Source organism: Pectinophora gossypiella, chromosome Z, assembly GCF_024362695.1.
Source record: "Pectinophora gossypiella chromosome Z, ilPecGoss1.1, whole genome shotgun sequence".
In the NCBI taxonomy this organism is placed as follows: domain Eukaryota; kingdom Metazoa; phylum Arthropoda; class Insecta; order Lepidoptera; family Gelechiidae; genus Pectinophora; species Pectinophora gossypiella.
In genome coordinates, this window is record NC_065433.1 from 5,385,556 (window position 1) to 5,406,408 (window position 20,853).

Sequence of the window (20,853 nt, forward strand, 5' to 3'; positions counted from 1 at the left end):
TGACAAGGGATCAGCCTATTTTTAAGCCAGCGTAGCGATTTTAGTGAGCGTACTACTTATATATGATTTTTTATTCGCTCACGAAAGAACGTAGAAGCTTATACGAAAACTGAGAGACATTTTCTTTTGATTGTTCGCTAGGGTCACCGTGCTTTTACGCATATAGAGTCACGTCGAGACTGCGCACGCATGAACAATAAGGAGATATTTATGGTAAGTAAAGATGTAAGATACGTTTATTTTCTCTAAACATAATCCGAATTATGGCGTTGATGGCGACTTGTCGAACGGCGATTCCCGCTACAGAGAGTCTCTTTACGGCGAGTGGCTTGACTTGCGCGTTCGGTTTATTTTCCCTCCACGTCAAGCATTTTTTTGAATAGTATAGTTAGGGTAAAAACTATTTGGAAATCAGCTTTTCATCAATCCAATACAGCAGTGAGGTTTTAAGACCTAATTTCCTGTCAAAAATCGCCATTGTTTAACTATTGTGCCTGGAAAATCCAGGCTGGCGTTTGACCACAGTCTCACCTGATGGTAATTGACGAGGTCTAGGGTGGATCACGCTTACCTAGCAAATGCCTATTTACTTTAGCCTTGAAGACTCCTAGGTTGACGAGTTGGAAAAACAGACGACGACAGACAGTTCCAATCCTTCGCTGTTCGCATCAAAAAGGTAGAGGCAAAATGTTTAGTACGGATTGGTGGTACAGTCACAACATAAGGCTAAAATGCCCGCCGACGCCTGGTTGTCCGTAGGTGGAATGCAGTGAATACGAAGATATTATGTGTCACTATATATTTTTTTGAACATATCAATATATTTGCCTTTTTGTCTGTTTTAGCGTATTCTTAGCGTACTCAGAGTTGAGCCGAGCCCGTACTTGATGATATATGAGCTGACGCTGTACATGAGCAACGTGGTGGGAGCTGATGACGTCAGGGTTTATGCTCTGACCCCTAGCCACCCCTCACGGGTGCAACGCATCGTTATGGGCATGAGCATGGTAAGTTTGAAGCTAAAAACAGGATTTGACAGGAACAGGTACACCTCCCAAACCTTTTTGTTTCGCCGTCCGAAAGATCTCCGCCAGGTCTTGATTTACCTTGGCTTACCTGGAAGTCTCTAAATAGACTTCGGACTCATATGGGCCGTAGTAAGAAAAAATTGTTCAGGTAGGGTTTCTCGGATGGCTCGGCCTTAAAGTGTGGCACTGTTCTCCAAACGATGGAACGTCTTACATCGTGTCCTGCTTACCCGAACAGCTGCACGCAGGATGATCTGATGAGCGCTGCAGATAGCGTCATACTTGTTGCCTATTTTTAGGCCGATACTATTTAGTTTGCTATCTTCACGATAAGAAGAAGAAGCTTAAAACATACAGGGAACGGGGATATTCCAGGGAAGTGAAAGTTAGTATAAAACTCTGTTTGTTACTTTCTGTTTGTCACTTTTATTCTCCTATTATTGTGGTATCAGGCCCCTGACATGACTCGTGTAACGACTACGTACTTACATCAGTAAGTACTAACCGGGACCAATTGCTTAGCGTGGCTTATGAAGCACAGCTTGCAATGTCCCAACCAAAACAGGGCTCACAAAGTGATTTTTGTGATATACCCCACCGGGATTTGAACCCGGAACCTCCTGATCCCAACGCTTACTGGACCACGGAGACCGTTAATAGTAATTGATACTTTATGCAGGTTCCCCATCTGGTGAATATTGCTGCGGATAAAGCAGAGTTGTTGCTGAAGGTAGCTGCTGGAGGGTCGACGGTGCTGGAAACCAGGCCTGACAACCCTGACAGATACAACCTGACATCTGTACGGATGCTCGTGGACGACGACTCGGTAAGCTTTAAATTGTTCACATAGAAACAGACAACAAAAAAAATATAAAAAACATTAATATACACTAATGGATGTTGCACCGTCCCGTATACAAGTTTTTTTATAGCAGATTCCTGGCAATGGTTGCCTGGAAGAAATTGCTTCAGAGCAATAAGGCCGCCCATTTGCACTGTTGCTAAATGTTTTATAAGAAAATGTTTGTATGTGTTGTTCGTGTGTAATAAAGGGTATTTGATTTGATTTGAATAAACCTAACAATAATAATAGAATCTCGAAAAAAAAATATCGAAAGACAACGTGCATTCACTTTTGATAAAATGTTTTTTAAATGTATAAGAACTTTATTTTCAAATCGTCACAATTATTATGAGATGCTTGTTTTTATAATTTAAATGCGCTAGTCTAAACTAATGTTCCCTAAGCAGGTATGTTAGTTTTACGATTTACTGTACTGTACTGTACATACATATACTGTATTAGGCGCAATAAGTGACTTTCTAGGCTACGTTTTCCAAAAAAATATAGATGGCGCTCTTCTGATTTAAGGTTATAACTAATTACCTACCACCTAAGTTCAAGCCACATCTTCTCTTCTTCTATCATGTGGGTTGTGAGGCAGATTACGAACCTCATCAACCCTGGTGTCAGGGTTACTATTGAGCTGCCAAAGGCCCCTGACATAACTCATGTAACATCTACGTACTTACATCAGTAAGTAGTAACCGGAACCAACGGCTTCACGTGCTTTTCGAAGCATAGATCGTCTTACTTTCGGACAGTCAGGCTGATGCCTGTAATGTCTTAACCGAACTAGGGATCACAAAGTGATTTTTGTGATATATCCCCACCGGGATTCGAACCCAGAACCAGAAGGTCGTAAGCCCAACGTTCAACCACTGAACCACAGAGGCCGTTGTATGTTTTAGCCACATGGCCTTAGGTGGTTTTATTCTCACATGAATAATATGCCAAATATGCTGAATATCGAGTATCAAGCGAATATTCGGCTTCACAGATTCGGTTTTCGCAGTCGGCTCGACCAATTATAGACGGCGATACGGCTCACCACTTATCACGTTAGTCTAACAGAAATCTCGGTGAGGTGTGGGTACTTAGTTCATCTAACGATAGATGTACCTCTGACCTGAATTGGGATATATTCATGAGCTAGTGTTATGTTATACCTATCTTTATTAATTACTAGCGACCCGCCCCGGCTTCGATCGGGTGCAATGCTGAGGAAAAAATGAAATTATTTACGACATCACATTAAAAACATCAAAAATAACAGTATTTCTCTACGATTTAATGTATGTTATTATACATAGAAACCTTCCTCTTGAATCTATCTATTAAAAAAAAACAACAACAAAAACCGTTGCGCAGTTTTAAAGATTTAAGCGTACATAGGGATATAGGGAAAGAAAAAGCGACTTTGTTTTATACTATGTAGTGATTTTGATTGCATATATATATTTTTTTATAATGTAAAGAAATATGTTTGTAGGATGAGCGTTATATGATGCTGCAGCCTGTTCTGGGGTCTGATGGGAAACCCGCATTCGTAGTGGAGTTCAATCGTAAGTGGCAGCCATTCTCCACTGAAGACACGAATAACAGCTCCCACTTCCTCGTGTGGGGAAGCCTACTAATTTTATGGTGTGACATGTACACCAGCAAGAATCGAACCTGGGACGTGACAGAATTCACGTTGGAAGTTGTGAAGTAAGTGCGCAACTTAAAAATGTAATCAATTATAATCAATTGTCGTACGACCTTAGGTCAACGCTTTTTTATTTATACTATCTATTAATTTTAAGAGTTTGTTATGTAATTTCGTTTTAGTAGGATAATACCTTTTTGTCGATCGAATAGTCTACGAGACCCTTGTTATTAGCCATTTAGATAAAACATGCACACTACGTCACTTACAACAAAAACACTTACACAAATATCAATCATCTATAATACGAATTGACACTTACAAAAATATCAATTATCTATAAAGAATGTGTGGATTTTAAAAACAATTTGAAGTGTAAGCCATGATAGTGGTAGATGTCGAAAATAAGATGTATAGAGGTAACAGAAGGTCGATTTTAGATAACTTGTACACCATTCAACGCGCTATTTCCATTCCGGTCAGAGCAGTAAGTCGCCACATGTATGATGGGTCGTCGGATCCACTGTGACAGAACTCCAGGAGTAACATTGAAGATATTAAGAAAATAGTAATTTAACAGCTGAAAACACTTTTGCATCTTTTTGACTGTCTGTCTGTCTGTGTGGATATTTGTTAACATTCATTCGCGTGCACATGTTTATTCAACTGTCAAACACAATCTCCAAAATCAATTTGGATGGAGTTTTCACTGGTGTATTATGCAAAACCTCTAGATGAAATTAAGTTTTGTTTCATGGCAATCGGTTTACAAGAAAAAGAGATTTGTTAACTTTAATAAAAGGACACGGACGCGGCTTGGCCGTTGGAAGATAGACCATTGAATGGTTATTATAAAATATATGCATATACTTTTAAGTACATAAAACGCTAACAAAAATCACATAATTACACCCTTGAGGTGTGCATCGCCACAAGCCATCAATACATCCGCAGCCATTCATGATATTCATCCTAAGACGGAAATGATGAACCTTATTGAAAATGATGAACCTAACATTATACCTCTGGAAAAGAACGCCACCCTTGCTGTTGGAGTGCAAAGAGGGGTATAACGAACCATATGGTGCCAGGTGTTAAAATGAGTGTGATTAGAATTATTTTCACAACTCGTAGACTGTAGTAAAAAACGCTGATTGTTTTGCCACTTCGCATATAATTTACTATAATTACAAATGGTAACAAACACGTCCGACAATGAGTGATAGACCGATGAATATAAAAAGAAACATATATTAAAAAGTATAAAGAAATAAAAAGTAAAGATAAATATATTTTTAAAAAAGTATTTTTATACTTGTTGCAATTGTGAAGTGATAAGCACGCATCAGCACAAAGTGCTGCCTGTGCTTCCAATAATAATAATAATAATTGTCACCAACAGAAAATTACCCTTTGGCCCACAAATAGTACGTTATGTTGTCTAGTGTAATATGTTGGAAAGAATACGATACTTAGTCCCTTAGTGTGCTTTTATATGATGTATGGGCAGACTAGATTATTTTTTTAGAACACAAGCCCATAATTTATCTATCTGGATGTAAAGAGGAAAACAACTTGAGAATAGTACAATGGGGATGACGATTAGTGCATATGTACCACATTTGAAAGCTCAGAATGACCCACCTACCTATGTCGTGTAGTTACGACAAAACTTACAATTGCGACAGTTAGTCGTAAGAGGGGTGATATTCATTCACATACATACTCGTACCAACACACACCCTCACGCATATTCATACACTTTCACATACAATCAACGCTAAATTGTTATTATTTTTAAGTATTTTGTTGATAACTTAACATTTAAGTTTGGCTGTTTATCTATAGGTTACAGATATCTTCCTGTGTGAACTTAGTAAGTACCTATTTAGCTAAATAAGTTTAATGTCCACTTATAATCAAAGGGCGCTGGTACCTGTATCACAAAAAATATAGCACGGGCACCAACGCACCTACTACTAATACGGTATAACTTAAGAACCTAGATATGTAAACATTATGTACCCACAATTGTCAACATTTGTAACATACGACGAGCAATGGTTTTGAAGCGAAGACAGTAACAGAAGCACTTTGTCACCGCAACGCCACAGAAAGAGTAAATTAAAGGAACCCGATAGTACATGAGGCCCACTGCGCCCCAACCTACTATTCAAAATGAAGACGTTATAGAAGCATTATCATAGCATGTGACAGTCAACAACAGCCATTCGAGAACGAAATGGAAGACCGGAATGGTGGCAACTTCCCCGACTCGCGCCGACTGCGACCTCTAGCGGTCGAAATAGACAATGGCGTGATCCGCCTCAAAACGGCATTGCGTGGTCACAGACGTTACAGCACAGATCAAAAAACCGCACGCAAGGTCATATGCGTTTAGTTACCACGCCGCATAGACCATCGACACAGTTAGCACATCATTGACGACCAATCACATAGATCGGAAACGAAAAGGTAAAAAGATTTTTAGAATATAGGGTGTCCCGTTAATAATGATTCTGTCTGTCAAAGTTTCCCAGTATTCCTGATCCCTGCACCCTCCACTTCATACAACCATGCAAACGTACCTGCATATACCAAGCATGTAAGCAAGCATTCAAGCAAGCATATAAGCAAGCATGCAAGTACGCATGTAAGCAAGAATGCAAGCAAGCATGTAAGCAAGAATGAAAGCATGCACGTGCTATTTGATGCTCGTTTATGCATGGCCACAGTACTAACCTAACCTTTAGTTTTTGAAGCGCTGATGGTTGTTTTCCTTGAGGGAGGCTTCCGCCACCCCCATTCATCCGCATCATGTAACCATATAAATTCACTTCCATACTCCAAAGTATTCATCACGCATGCAGCATACAGGCAAGCATCATGCAGGCAGCATGCAAGCCAGCAGGCATGAAAACCAGCATGCAAGCAAGCATGTAGCATGCAATTTGATACGGGGTCTCAGTCCTAACCTAACCTATAGTTTTCATGTCTATAATATTTATAACATAATTGTGGGCAAATAATATTCGGTAATATATGAAAATATGGCAAAGAAATCATCTGGCAAATGACGAGATTATTGATAATCTGTATTTTTAATGTGCCTATTATTCACTATTTATATTGTATAGTAATCTGTGTTGTGTGTATTTATAAAGAAGAAGGCAGTAGTTTTAATGAACTTGGACTTGACATTTTTATTTAACTTTCGGTATTTATAACAGGGTGTCCCGTGAATCGTATCGTAACAGATCAAACGTAAGTGAAAAATAGCTCATATAATTATCTGAAACTGATTTGATTGGGTATTTTTTGTATAAATGCCTATAATTGTATTGCTATTAATGTCTTGTTGTTAGTGTTAGGTTTACTTAGTCTGTGTTCTTTGTTTTATGATGTGACTTTATTTAAAGTATCTATCTGTATCTGTAGCATCTTAAAATAATAAATGTACTTATCTTTCATTCTATAAAAGTAACCTAAGTAACTACTTGTATAAAAAAAGTTTAAATACAGGGTGTTAGTGACATCGTAATGAATACTCAGGGGGATGATTCAGACCAAAATTCCGTCGCAAAATTCATGTTTTTGTTAGTTTTTTAAATTATTTTCAATTCTATATTTTTGCGTTGGAAAATTCCGTTGATATCACTCAGAATAATCAGCTAAATCATCTCTCTCAGTATTCGTTACGATGTCACTTACACCCCGTACAAGTACATACGGTAGCCATACAGGTGGGTATGGTGTTAGTGACACCGTAACGAATACTGAAGGGGATGTTCATACCATGATTCTGAGTTGATATCAAGTGGAATGTCCTGTCAAATAATTCATGAATTTATTTTTCTTTTTTATTATTTCCCTATCCATACTTTTGCACTAAAATTTCACTTGACCAGAATCATGGTCTAAATCATCCCTCAAAATTTTCGTTACGATGTCACTAACACCCTGTATTGTACTGTGTGTAGATGATGAAATATTGTAAGAAACGATTGACGAATGTGGAGGAGCAAGAAAAGTATGTCAGGATCGAGACAAATGGAAGTCCCCAGTGGGAAATAGGCGTCAAGTTATACACTTCTCATCAAAAAAATCGAAACACCTTGCAAGTTTACGTTTTGTCAGGATTATCAGAAAAATGTGTACATTTAGGAATAAATGTTAAATGTCGTTTAATAGTGAGTAATATGAGCTTATCAAATCTTAATGTTAATGTTCTAAATTTAAATGAATTTTTCATAGGTTTCGTATTTTGTTAAATGAGTCATTTTTATTCCGTATGGAGTATAAAGGAAATGGATAAAACAACACACGTAAGTGAAAAAAAAAGCTAAAAAACGTTTATTTAATAACTTGTATTCCCTCCCCGAGCTCTAATTACTGCTTCCATACGGTTCTTCATCGATCGGATGAGAGTCACGATCACATGCTGTGGTATATTGTCCCATTCCTCTTGGATTGCATCTTGCAGCTGGCTAAGTGTTTCTGGGGCAGGATCTCTTGCTCGAATTCGTCTCTTTAATTCATTCCACACATGTTCAATGGGATTCATGTCCGGGCTTCTTGCTGGCCATTCCATAATAGAGATATCGACTTCGTTAAGATAATCTCGTACGACGCCCGCGGTGTGAGCCCTAGCATTGTCGTGCATGAATATGAAGCCGTTGCCAATAAAATGTGCATAGGGCATCACATGAGGCTCGAGACACTCTTCGACGTACCGATGACAGTTTAGTGCAGGCAGACGTGGCCCAGACACGAAAGCAAGCTCTGTCTTACCGTCGGCGCTGATTCCTCCCCAAACCGTCCACGAACCGCCACCATAGCTGACCTTTTCTTCAATGCAGCATTGTGCATAGCGTTCTCCGTCTCTTCTGTAGACCTTGTTCCTTCCGTCGTTACCATACAGCATAATTTTACACTCATCAGAAAAGAGAACTTTGCTCCACTGTAGGTATGACCAATTTAGGTGCTCACGTGCAAAGTTAAGGCGCGCTCTTCGATGGTCTGCAGTTAATTTCGGCCCATTTGCTGGCTTATGCGGTACCAGTCCACGATCCTTCAACCTTCTTCTAATTGTAGAGTCACTTACAGCCACCCTTCGTACAACACGAAGCCGCTGCTGCAGTTGAAAAGCGTTAAGGCGTCGATTTCTTAAAGAAGTTGTTACAATAAATCGATCATCTCGCTCAGAAGTGACCCGATTCCTGCCAGATCCTGAACGGCGCGTGAACAAACCAGTCTCCCGATAACGTTTATAGACTCTATGAACAGATGACAGGCTTAGATGCAGTCTTGCAGCCACAACACGCTGACTAAGGCCAGAATCCAGCAATGCCACAACTTGGGCGGCTTCTGTGGGCGAAGTATCCATACGTTTTAGAAAAAAAACCTTTTTTCAGACGTCCCAAAGTCACAGTATTGAAATAAAAAACAAAAAGTTTAAGGATAGGCGCCAATTTTTAGTTTTTAAACGCTAAATGTACTCCAACCCTAAACACACATTTGTCTCAAAACAGTGATTCATTTCGTTTATAAGATAAACAAATGAAATTCTAATTTTGAATTTAGAATTTTCGCTTATTACTGTAATGGCCAAACTGCCAGCTATACATTTATGTATTTTTTTTCATCGTATGAATTCTTTTTTGTATTAAATTCGGACAGAAACAATGAAAACGGAAGTGTTTCGATTTTTTTGATGAGAAGTGTATATATGTATATGTATGTGCGTAAATACGTCGATCGCCACGATACATTCTAGAAAAATTAACATTCTAGAATTTTCGAAAATTTTGGGCTAGGCGGGCAGACTCGCGAGACTACCTGTCAGTGTAAACTTTCCTCCATTGACAGACTTTTCCGACGTTTTATTACAGGGACATCTTCGAAGAGATGGTGGCTATGACACAAGTCATCAAAAAGATTTTGGAGGCCGCACAGAGACTGGTGAATGCCGACCGTGCCTCGCTATTTTTGGTGGACTGGCGGAACAAGGAGCTGATATCCACAGTGTTTGACCTCCGTGTTGAACCAGGAGCTGAGGACAAAGTGGAGGTGACGGAGCTCCGTCTGCCTCTCGACAAGGGTATCGTTGGTCATGTGGCTACGTCCGGTGAGACAATGAACATACCTGACGCGTACGCCGATGCCAGGTTTAACAGGTGCGTTGATTGCAAACGTCTTCTCTTATTTGCGAATGACATTATATTATTCGTTGTTGCCATTATTCAGAAAAGCACTTAGTTTTACAACACTTGTTAAATACATAAATAAATTGTTTACAGAGAGATAGACGAAAAAACGGGCTACAAAACTGTCAGCATACTTTGTATGCCTGTCAAAGTAAAAGGCAAAGTGTTTGGGATCGTGCAGATGGTAAACAAACGGAACGAAGAGCATTTCACACACGAGGATGAAGTGTCCTTTCGAGAGTTCTCCACATTCTTTGGATTAGCTCTTCACCACGCAAAACTGTATGAAAAAATTCAACGTAAAGAACAGAAGCACAAAGTGGCTCTCGATGTACTGAAATACCATAACACTTGCAAGGAGGACGAAGTGGAAGAACTTTTGAAGGACGACTTCGAGGGGTCACAGCCCGCCTGTGACTTGACCGATTTCTATCTGAACCCATTCAAGTTGAACGAACTGGCTAAATGTCATAGATTTTTAGCCATGTTCGACAACTTGTTCGACATGGGCAACTTCGACAAGAACACCTTGGCGCATTTTGTACTGACAGTCAAGAAGAACTATAGGGCAGTACCGTACCACAACTTTGACCACGGATGGTCTGTGGCGCACACGATGTATTGTATTTTGACGAATGATACCCTACACCGATTCAACCACAATGAGGTAAGACCATTGCAATTATATTACACGTAGATTTACTAAATGGAAAAAAGAATTATTTATTATTAAAAGACACATAAATAAATACTTATACAAGATTGGGATCACACAGAGAAGACAGTATTAATGAAGACTCATGTAAGGACATAGCCACCATTACTGGTACTTAACAAAAATTAAACGTCATAAAGTTAGTTATTATACAATAATAATAAATTTGAACATTATTTACACAACAATTAAATTTGTTTGAAGCTGTAAAATGCCTGCTCAATGAGCCAATTTTTGATTTGTTTTAAAAAGAAATGCTCATAATCACCTTATGTACATAGTTAATCTGATGCAATCTGATGGATGTACCTCTGACCCAATTGGCATATAGTCGTGCGTGAGCTTATGTTGTTGTTTTGAGGTCTTTTTTAAAGACATTAAAATCGACTCTCTATAATATCACCAGGTAGTCTATCTATGACTTGTACGGTCTTAGATCTCTTCTGGGACCAGTGTGGAACCCAGTCAAGCAAATGTGTGTGACGACCGCCAATATGACCTAATGAGATATCGGACAGTTCGCGTTAAATATGCTAATTGAAATAGTAGTTAAAATGTTAGCTATCTTCTTTACTTGCGTGCCGCTGAGGTCCGTGTTGCTTTATGCTTGCGTTCTACAATTTTTAGGCTGTCAATAATGAATATGCCAACAGCAGACTAGGCAGAGACTTTTTGACATGAAATTATTATAGGTAAGTAAGTAAATACTCTATACACTGTAGTCCTGTGCCGATTTGATCCCTGGTACCGGACTTGCACTGATAAGTTATTCATTCCGGTATCTTCAGTGCAATTTTCCGCTAACACAATTGGCTATCGAACATTAATCATTATCGACGGCGATACCACCTGTCACGCTGGACTAACAAAGAGCTCAGTTGAGTAAGTACCCAGGTCATCGTGTGATAGACATCCACAGTTTGGGTCTCTAGGAGCGGTGGTAGCCCAGTTAGAAGAACAATTGACTCTCACTGTGAGGTCGCAGGTTTGAATCCCAGCAAGGGCCTAATGAAAAAAAAAGAAAAATGTTTCCCAGAAAACAATACAATACATAAAATAGGATGGGTACTTATATTAAAAATATATCCAAATGAACAGAGGTTCCCAAACTAGGCGGAGCCTGTATCTTGGGAAACCGTAAAAAATAGGTAGTTACATGTGATGTTGGCGGATAAATATTAGAGCGAAGGGTGTGTGTGTTAAATAGGAATATGAATGTGTGATGCGAGTTTAGTGTATGGGAGTATAATAGTAGAAGTAATCATAACGATAATAAGTCAGTAACAAAATAAGTGCATATGTATTTATGTATGTGAGTGTGTATGTGTGGGGGTCAGAATGAGTTTCGAATCCATGTTTAGATCATAAATTGCTAAGCGGGGAAAACATCTTGAAGAAATCCACATTCCCAAGAAATGCGTTTTGCAGGTATGTGACCTAACCTGTATTGCATTGGTTTTCCCTTCGCGGGTTGGAAGGTCAGACAGGCAGACGCTTCTGTAAAAACCCGGAGCTGTCAAACCGGATAACGTTAGGGAGGTGATGACTAACTTTTTGGGAAGGTGGTCTAGAGCTTGTGTTAGAATAGAATAGAATAGAATAACTTTATTCCCAAAACAGTGCAGTACAATAGTAGAGAAGATAAAGATAAGTATACAAATCAGAAATTTGTAATAAATGTTATGTAATGTTAAAATTGTTATTGAATTGGTCTTTCAGCGGTTGGCGCTGTTTGTGTCTTGTCTGTGCCACGATCTGGACCACAGAGGGTATACCAACAAGTACATGAGTGAAATCTCTTCGCCATTGGCAGCAATGTACTCCACATCCACATTGGAGCACCACCACTTCAACATTACTGTTATGATACTCCAACAGGTACCTAATTTGAATATTATTATTTGTACTTATTATACATAACATACTAAACAGCCTATATACGTCCCACAACTGGGCACAGGCCTCCCTTCAATCAACCGGAGGGGGGTATGGAGCATACTCCACCACGCTGCTCCAATGCGGGCTGGTGGAGGTGTTTTTACGGCTAATAGCCGGGACCCACGGCTTAACGTGCCCTCCGAAGCACGGAATCATCTTACTTTTTCGGACAATTAGGTGATTCAAGCCTGAAAAGTTCTTTCCAAACAAAGGACAGTCTCACATAGTGATTTCGACAACGTCAACTTGATTTATATTAGATTTATGGCATTACTAGTTGTTCTGGGAATGCGATGTACCGTACAGAATTAAATGTAATAAGTAGGTAATAAGAAAGGTTCATCATGTTAGAGGAAATAACTAAATACCAGACATGGTTAGCAGCCGAACACATTCTATGTCTTTTCTTTCTATGTTTCAGGACAATCATAATATTCTGGGGAATCTAACCAGCGAGGATTATAAAGAGGTCCTTGGTTATATTCGTCAGTGCATCTTGGCGACTGACTTGGCGGCATTCTTCCCCAATTTGGAGAAGATGAAAGAGCTGTGTGCAGAAAAGCCCAAATTTGACTGGGAAAATCGAATTCACAGGTTTACAATCTAATGATTCTAATTGTTCAGCTATTTGTTGTTAGTACTTACACCTTGCTGACACCTAAATTGACTTTGGTTCTCACGTATCTACGTATCTTGCACTAAAACAATATGTAAAATCCGAGCAGATTAAAAAAACTACTCATCCTTCTTTGTAATTGCGCTGCGATTGTTGTTATCATGATCACCTAGCAATACAAGTCATTTTGTGCCAAGCGAAAATCTTACTCAAAAGCGAACTCAGCACCCAACAAATATAATACATATAATTACATAAAATATAATGTGACTCACGCTCTGCACCTAACGAATATAATTTGACTCACGCTCTGCACCTAACGAATATAATTTGACTCACGCTCTGCACCTAACGAATATAATTTGACTCACGCTCTGCACCTAACGAATATAATTTGACTCACGCTCTGCACCTAACGTATATAATGTGACACACGGTCTGCATCCAACGAATGTAATATGATACACGCTTTGCACCCAACGTACTCATATTTTGCACCTAGCGAAATTATAATATTTTTTTGTATTTATTGTAACGCCAAGCTACACGTAGATATCTTGCTAACACTTTTGATAAGTTCGAAGATGGATATGAACTGTATGGTTACTGGTCATCACTGCCAATATCCGTCATATATTTGAAAGATCCCTGTCCATTTTTACTCTATGCCTGGGAAGATAAGCAGTCGAACGCGATCCGTGTTTTTGCTTTATATAAATAATATATATTTACTTATTGCAATCCTGATGTTATTACAGAGGTCTAAAAAATAGAGGAAATTACAAACAGGAGCCCTGTAAGGGTAGTACAACACAGTCACAAATAAATTATAATTGGTCAATCTTCTCTCATTCCTGCTGTCAAGGTATTCGTTGAGCTGCCAAAGTCCCTGACATGACTCATGTAATGGCTACGTTCTTACAACAGTGAGTAGTAACCGGGACTAACGGCTTAACGTGCCTTCTGAAGCGCGGATCAACTTATTTTCCGACTATCGGACTGTGGTCTAATCAGCCTGTGACGTTCTAATCAAACCAGGTCTCACAAAGTGATTTTTGTGATATTCCGGGATTCGAACCCGGGAACTCCGAATCGTGAGCCCAACGCTCCATCCACTTGACCAAGGAGACCATTAGGTCAAGAATAATGGCGAGTTAACGTGGTTTTCAGAAATCTAGCCATGGCCATTTCGATGACGGCAGCTGATTTGTCAGCGTCTTGTAAACCGTGGGAGATCCAACTAAAGACCGTTAAGGTCATTGTTGAAGAGTTTTATCATCAGGGAGATGAAGAGAAACGGCTTGGGAAGACTCCTGTGCCGATGATGGATCGGGAAAAGCCTAACGAGCAGACTGAGAGTCAGGTAAATCATACATAAACACACGAAATGTAATTAAGTTATAACATTTTGGAAACCGCAGCTAGAGAAAATAAGTTAAACAATTGAGCAAAACTTATGCAATATACAATACTAGAGGCATCGAAATACTTTGTATTTATTGGTACTTACTGAGTACATTCTAATTATTTTTAGTATCTAGTGGAAGACAATTGCTGTGACGATATTAAAAACTTCTTATATATTTTACAGATTGGTTTTCTCAGTCAAATCTGCGTGCCAGCATACACGATTCTTTGGAAAATCATGCCAAGGACCATACCCTTATACTTCATGGTTACGAGGAATTTGAAGGCTTGGCAAGCCATAAAAGCTAGACAAATGAATGAAAAGTCAGACAATGGCGGGAACTCTACGTTATCTGATGTGCCAGACATATCTGCTGACAGTTCCTCCTACAACGGAGATGATACGAAAGGAGTGTGTAGATATCAGAGTGAAAAAACCAAGGAGGAAGAAATGCAAGCGGAAGAACGCGCAGAAGCAGCTCGGCTAGATGAAGCGTGTGGAGGTGTTGATGAAGTGGGTGGAGAGTCTGTTGCTGAAACTGAGGCGCGAAACCTTGGCCAAGCCTCTGACCACGTCCTAGACGAACAGTCATGGACGGACGATGATGTCGTTGTTGCTAGTGGTAACGGAGATTTATTGGCACTATTAAGAGAATTATCAACAGATTAAAAAAGCATACATCCCAAATTCATTCCTCACTAATGTCTACATTTCTAGGATAAGAATTTATTATTGTCTTAGACGTTGAACATGTATGTCAAACTTTGCTATTTTAATGAGAAGAGTTATATCTATATCTTAAGCTAGTATAATCCCGTGGAATTACAATATCCCACATTAGAAAAAGTCATCTCACTACTGTTAAATGGTTATTAATTTATTAAATGTGTTGCTTTAGTTATTAAATAACTTGTAGTGTATATCAACATTGTTTTAAAAGATGTATTGCTGTTGCAGATTCTTGTCAATTTTTTCACCTTATGAAATGACGTACATTTAAAAATGTTAAATTGACCTTCAAAGTTTATCCAGGATAATTACGTAGAATAAATGATTCTATTTTCTGATTTCTGAGTACCCAATTGTCACCAATGTTTGGGTTGGTATTTTCGGGGTCAATCCCATTTAAGATAATGCAAGTAATATATTTTATTGCATGTTACCAGTACCAGTCGTGGATGGAAAATTTCGGATGATTTAGATTATTTTTGATCAATTACAAAAAAAAACTGTTCTTTCGGGATTTATAGTGTCACGTGACGTGTAACAGAGATGACACACTAATAACCCAAAACTAGCCGAGTGTCTCTCTCTTCGTGTGTTATCGCGTGTTTCAATAGATTTCATCCATTTATATAGTTTTTAGATAACACACCAATTTGGGCTCTAAATTGCCGTAACCAAACGCGTAGTAAGGTAAAAGATTTTTAATTTTTAATATTTTTTTTTTACAATTTATTTTGGGTTTGGGGTTGGGTAATAAATTAATTAGCGTGGGTATTTATTGCATTTATATTAATTTCCTTCACGGTTTTTAACACGCCACTAGGTTTCCAATTATTCGGATTTGGCCGGACTTTAAATTTTCTGTCCCGATTTTTCACAGCCTCTTTCAAGTGTTTTTTTTCCAATCATCGTCGTCTCTCTTTTTTTTTAAAATCTGTAAAAGGAGTTCTGCTCGTAGAATTTGTTTCAATGCTTGAAAAAATTTGCATTCCTTTTTTGAACATCTGGTTTTGTGTGAGGTTCTTTTTAAATTTTGATAGCACACGAGACAATTATTCACGGTAATTTTTTTCTTAATGGTAATACGCAAGTTAATAAGTAGTATCTTTTCATAGAAAATTGCTTTTGCTATATACTTAAGTATATGATTCCATTCTTGTTATTGTGCGAAGTCGTTATGATTAACGACATGAAATGAGAAACTTAATACTTACTTAAAGAAAATTGAAAAGCGTGATGAAAAATTTAAAGTGTTGGTAACTAGAATCTGTAATGTTTCTTCTTCTTATCGTGAGGGTTGTGAGGTGGAATACCAGCCTCAATGCCCTCAATATCTGTAATGCTGTTATTTGAATATGGGACGGACGAAATGTTTACCAGTAGCGTAGAATGTTAAAAAAAGTATTTAACTTATTAATGTGTAATACATATTTATGTAAAATTATATATTTTAAATACCAGATTACTAATGTTAACATACTTATATAAACATAATAACTTATTCAATCAACCGGAGGAGGTATGGAGTATACTCCAAGATTATATTATTGTTGATAAATAAATACATTGTATATATTTATTTGATCATAATACATAATACGTAATAATCTGTAATAGTATTAATCTCGATTGATGTGACTAAATAAAGATTATCGACTATTTTAATTTATTTTACTGTTCACCCAAATACAAAGTCCACTGTCTTTATTATCTAACTAGCTTTTGTCCGCGACTTCGTCCGCGTGGCGTGTTATAAAAGAGAGATCTTTGTGTGTGTGGGAGTGCATATCAAATTTCAAGCATCTAACTTATGTAGTTTAGATTTTTTTATACAATTTTTTCTTCCCGCTAACTCCCATTTTTCAAAATACAGCCATAACTAAACTTTATATTTACTAAGGTATGCATGCATGCTATATTGAAAACATCTATCTTACGCGGTTTCGATTTTTTCATACAAATGTTTTTTCCCGCCAGCTCCCGTTTCCGTGGGAATTTTGCAATATCCTGTTGCAACTAAGCTTTAAGTTAACTAAGGTACATGCATGCCAAATTTCAAGCGTCTAACTTAAGCGGTTTAGATTTTTCATACAAAAGGATTTTCCCGCTGATTCCCGTTCCCGTGGGAATTCCGGGAATTCCTTTCTTAGTGCACCTCTACGGTACCTAAGCTATGTTCTTTCCAAATTTCAAGTGCTTAAGTTTAGCCGTTTAGGCTGTGCGTTGATATGTCAGTCAGTCAGTTTCTCCTTTATATATTTAGATTAACCCGTTTGTATGAAAACTCGTAATATCTGGGGGGTTAAAAAGGCCACATCGAAGTAATTCAACTCATCATTGTCTCCCTAGTACTATCCCGTTTTTCACAGGGTCCGCTTACCTAACCTGTATATTTGACAGGTCCTTCCAACCCGCGAAGGGAAATCTAACCCAATAGGTACAAGTTAGGTCACATACCTCCGTTAAATGCATTTCTCGGAAATTTGGGTTTCCTCACTATGCTTTCCTTCACCGCTGAGCACGTGATAATCATTTATGATCCAAATATGAATTTGAAAACAAATTTGACCAATCATTGGTTTAGGCCTGTGCTGGATTCGAACCAGTGATTTCAAAGTGAGAGGCAAACGTTCTACAAACTGAGCTACCACGGGTCTATCGAAGTAATTCATCTAAAAAAACAATACTTATTGCAATTCGACGTTTGCGCATATAAAACAAATGCTCAATGCAAACAAATGGCAAGTAACTATAAGTATTGCTTTTTAGATGAATTACTTCGATGTGTGGATTTAATCCCCTTAGACTACCAAGTCTAGTAATTATATGGAAAGGAATAGGCTAAATGAGACACCTTTACGTCAAAACGGAAGTTTTTTGGAGTTTGTATGGAAATACTGTCCTGTGACGTTATCAATAAAACCGCCCAAACGTCGTTTTCATTGTGTCGAAAAATAAAATGAGATTGATTTTCAGTCAGAGACTAAGGAATTCCATTTGCTTCACATTGTTATTATTTCAGAGATTAGCATTTTATAATTTATCTTTGACCCAGTCTAATACCCTATTCTGTTGGTCCCTTAACTACCTTCAGATATTATAATCCTCAATAAAATGAACATTCTAGAAGTAAACATAAAATTTTATCAGTGGTCTAGTGGTGCGTTAGGCTGTGGAGATCCGGGTTCGATTCCCTATGGGGACATTGTCGAAAACGCATTGTGAGACTGGTACTTTGTTTGGTCAGGACATTGCAGGCTTTTGTCTGAAAAGGTAAGATGATTCCATGCTTCGAAAAGCACGTTAACCCAGTGGTCTCGGGCTTCTGGTCCGAAAACTACCGCCGCAGTGGAGCATGCGTATTACACCCTCCGACTGAGGGGAGGCCTGTACCCATGCAGTAGGACGAATATAGGCTATGGTATGATATTGAAATACCTGGAAATGATGTAAAATCCGTTTGATTTACGACAGGCAGCGACCTTAAGTACTTAGGAATATCAAAAAAGTAATAATACAGTATATTACGGGTCAATTGTAATTGTGCAAAAATAGTACTTATGGAATGATTGGTCTTAAAAATGCAGATCCGGTGTTGATTGCTAGTATATAAGCAGTGTTGATAAAGGTGTGCAGTTAGATTAAATCAGTCAGTGTTTTATAAACATCAGCTTAAAGCACTTGGTTGTTCGATATTCAAACTTAAAAAGAAAAAGTTTAATACAAAATGCCGATCTTGAAGATTAATACTAACCTGCCGAAGTCTAAGATCCCGAAAGACTTCGAACATAAAATCATACACATACTCGCTAATGTTATGAAGAAAGACGAATCAGTAAGTATTTTTGTTTATTCTTTTCTTACTTAGATATTAAGGTATAGTGCCGAGTTTGGTATTTCCATAGGCCAAAGATAGGACATAGGACAGCCTCTGTGTCTAGTGGTTAGAGCGTTGGGCTCACGATCTGAACGTTCGGGTTCGGTTCCCGATGAACATCGTCGAAATCACTTTGTGAGAATCCTTTATTTAGTCATCACTAATTTAAGAGCCACGCTCTTGTCGGTGTAGCATTCTCCATGCTACTCTTTTAGGGTAGAATAGGGTAGTGGTATCCCTCTTGCCTTCCGCCCCGAAATACTGTGTCTGACGCGATTGGGATGGCGCTCAGAGTAGTCTATTTCAAAGCCGTACTAGGATTCCTGTCCTCCACCTGTGAATAGTATTGACAGTTACTGCTGCCCTCTGTCAGATTCCAGGTACACATTGAGTATAACTGATTAAAGATAAATCTTTAGATAGGTCTTTTTTCGGTAAGGACCATTTTTAGGGCTCCATAACCAAAGGGTAAAATCGGGACCCAATTATTAAGACTTCGCTCTCTGTCCATCTGTCTGTCACTAGGCTGTATCTCAAGAACCGCCATAGCTAGATAGTTGACATTTTCACAAATGATGTACCTATTTCTAATGTCGCTTTAACAACAAATACTAAGAATAAAAAATATTTAAGGTGGACTCCCATACAACAAACTAGAATATACATATTTTTTTTGCCCATTTTTGCTCAATATCAACAACAAAACAAAAAATGGCAACAGGTAGGAAATACACAACTTGTGTATCTACTGTTGTTTACCAAGTAAATGGTACGGAACCCTTCGTGCGCGAGTTCGACACGCGCTTGGAGAGCTTTTTGTCTTGTGTATTGTATATCCTAGAAAATTAAAATCCAAATTCGAAACATGTTTATTTAAGACATTAACACATCCATAAGGGTTAAGGAAAACTGAATAGCTAGTGTTAGCTTAATAATTTATAAATAAGAGCTGGGTTTTAGCAATATATGAGCCCTGGTCCAGTGCTCAGAAAATGAACTCTGGGCAAAGGCTAATAATTTTCAGTAAGCTGTTTCCGCTGCCACGCACCCTGTACATCAAGGATGTCCTCTCTTTCTCATAATGGCAGCAAAGCCATCTACATGGGCATCTACGAACATCCCTCATGCGCTGCATATTCGTGGCAGCCGAAGCAGCATCCTGAACATATTATTGTATAATACTCTCAGAGAGCTGAGAGCTTTCTATGTATAGTTGACCCACCAGCCTGCAGTGTAGTGTAGAACAACTGACAGTGAGTCTTAAATAATGCTATTTTAACTTTGTCCGAATACCTTGCAAACCTACTTATAATAATTGCAGACTTTCATAATCGTGGTAAACGCCGAAGTATCGATAAACATGTTTGGGAGCACAACGACACCTTCCGCTGTGGCTACTCTGGAATCCGTCGGTAAAGTTGGTAACGAGCTGAATCACCACATCGTCAAGGAAATTTCTCACTTTGTCGAGAAGGAGCTTGGAATCCATCCCAAGAGGTAACGTGTTTGTTCATACATAATACTATAATCCTTCCATCGCATAATGTCCATTTGCGTGTCCTTCATCAGAGAATCATCATCATTATCAGCCGTACGACGCCCACTGCTGGGCATATGCCTCCCCCAAGGATCTCCACTCCGACGATCGGTCCTGCGCTGCCCGCATCCAGCGGCTTCCTGCGACCTACACCAGATCATCGGTCCATCTTGTAGCGGGCCTACCCACTGAGCGTCGTCCGACACGTGGTCGCCATTCAAGAACCTTTCCGCCCCAGCGGCCATCGGTTCTCCTCGCTATGTGTCCTGCCCACTGCCACATCAGCTTGGCAATTCGCGGTCGAGATTATATT

At 38.7% G+C, this 20,853-nt stretch overlaps 1 protein-coding gene across 1 annotated transcript; it reads left to right on the forward strand.

Moving 5' to 3' along the window:
• The first annotated feature begins 731 nt into the window (after positions 1-731).
• LOC126380234 (probable 3',5'-cyclic phosphodiesterase pde-5) lies at positions 732-15,069 on the forward strand. Its single transcript, XM_050029500.1, has 10 exons — positions 732-755; positions 846-1,007; positions 1,708-1,854; positions 3,362-3,579; positions 9,409-9,693; positions 9,817-10,390; positions 12,158-12,316; positions 12,798-12,970; positions 14,163-14,355; positions 14,584-15,069. Exons 1-10 carry the CDS (start codon positions 732-734, stop codon positions 15,067-15,069), a joined length of 2,421 nt encoding a protein of 806 aa, XP_049885457.1.
• Positions 15,070-20,853: the final 5,784 nt, after the last annotated feature.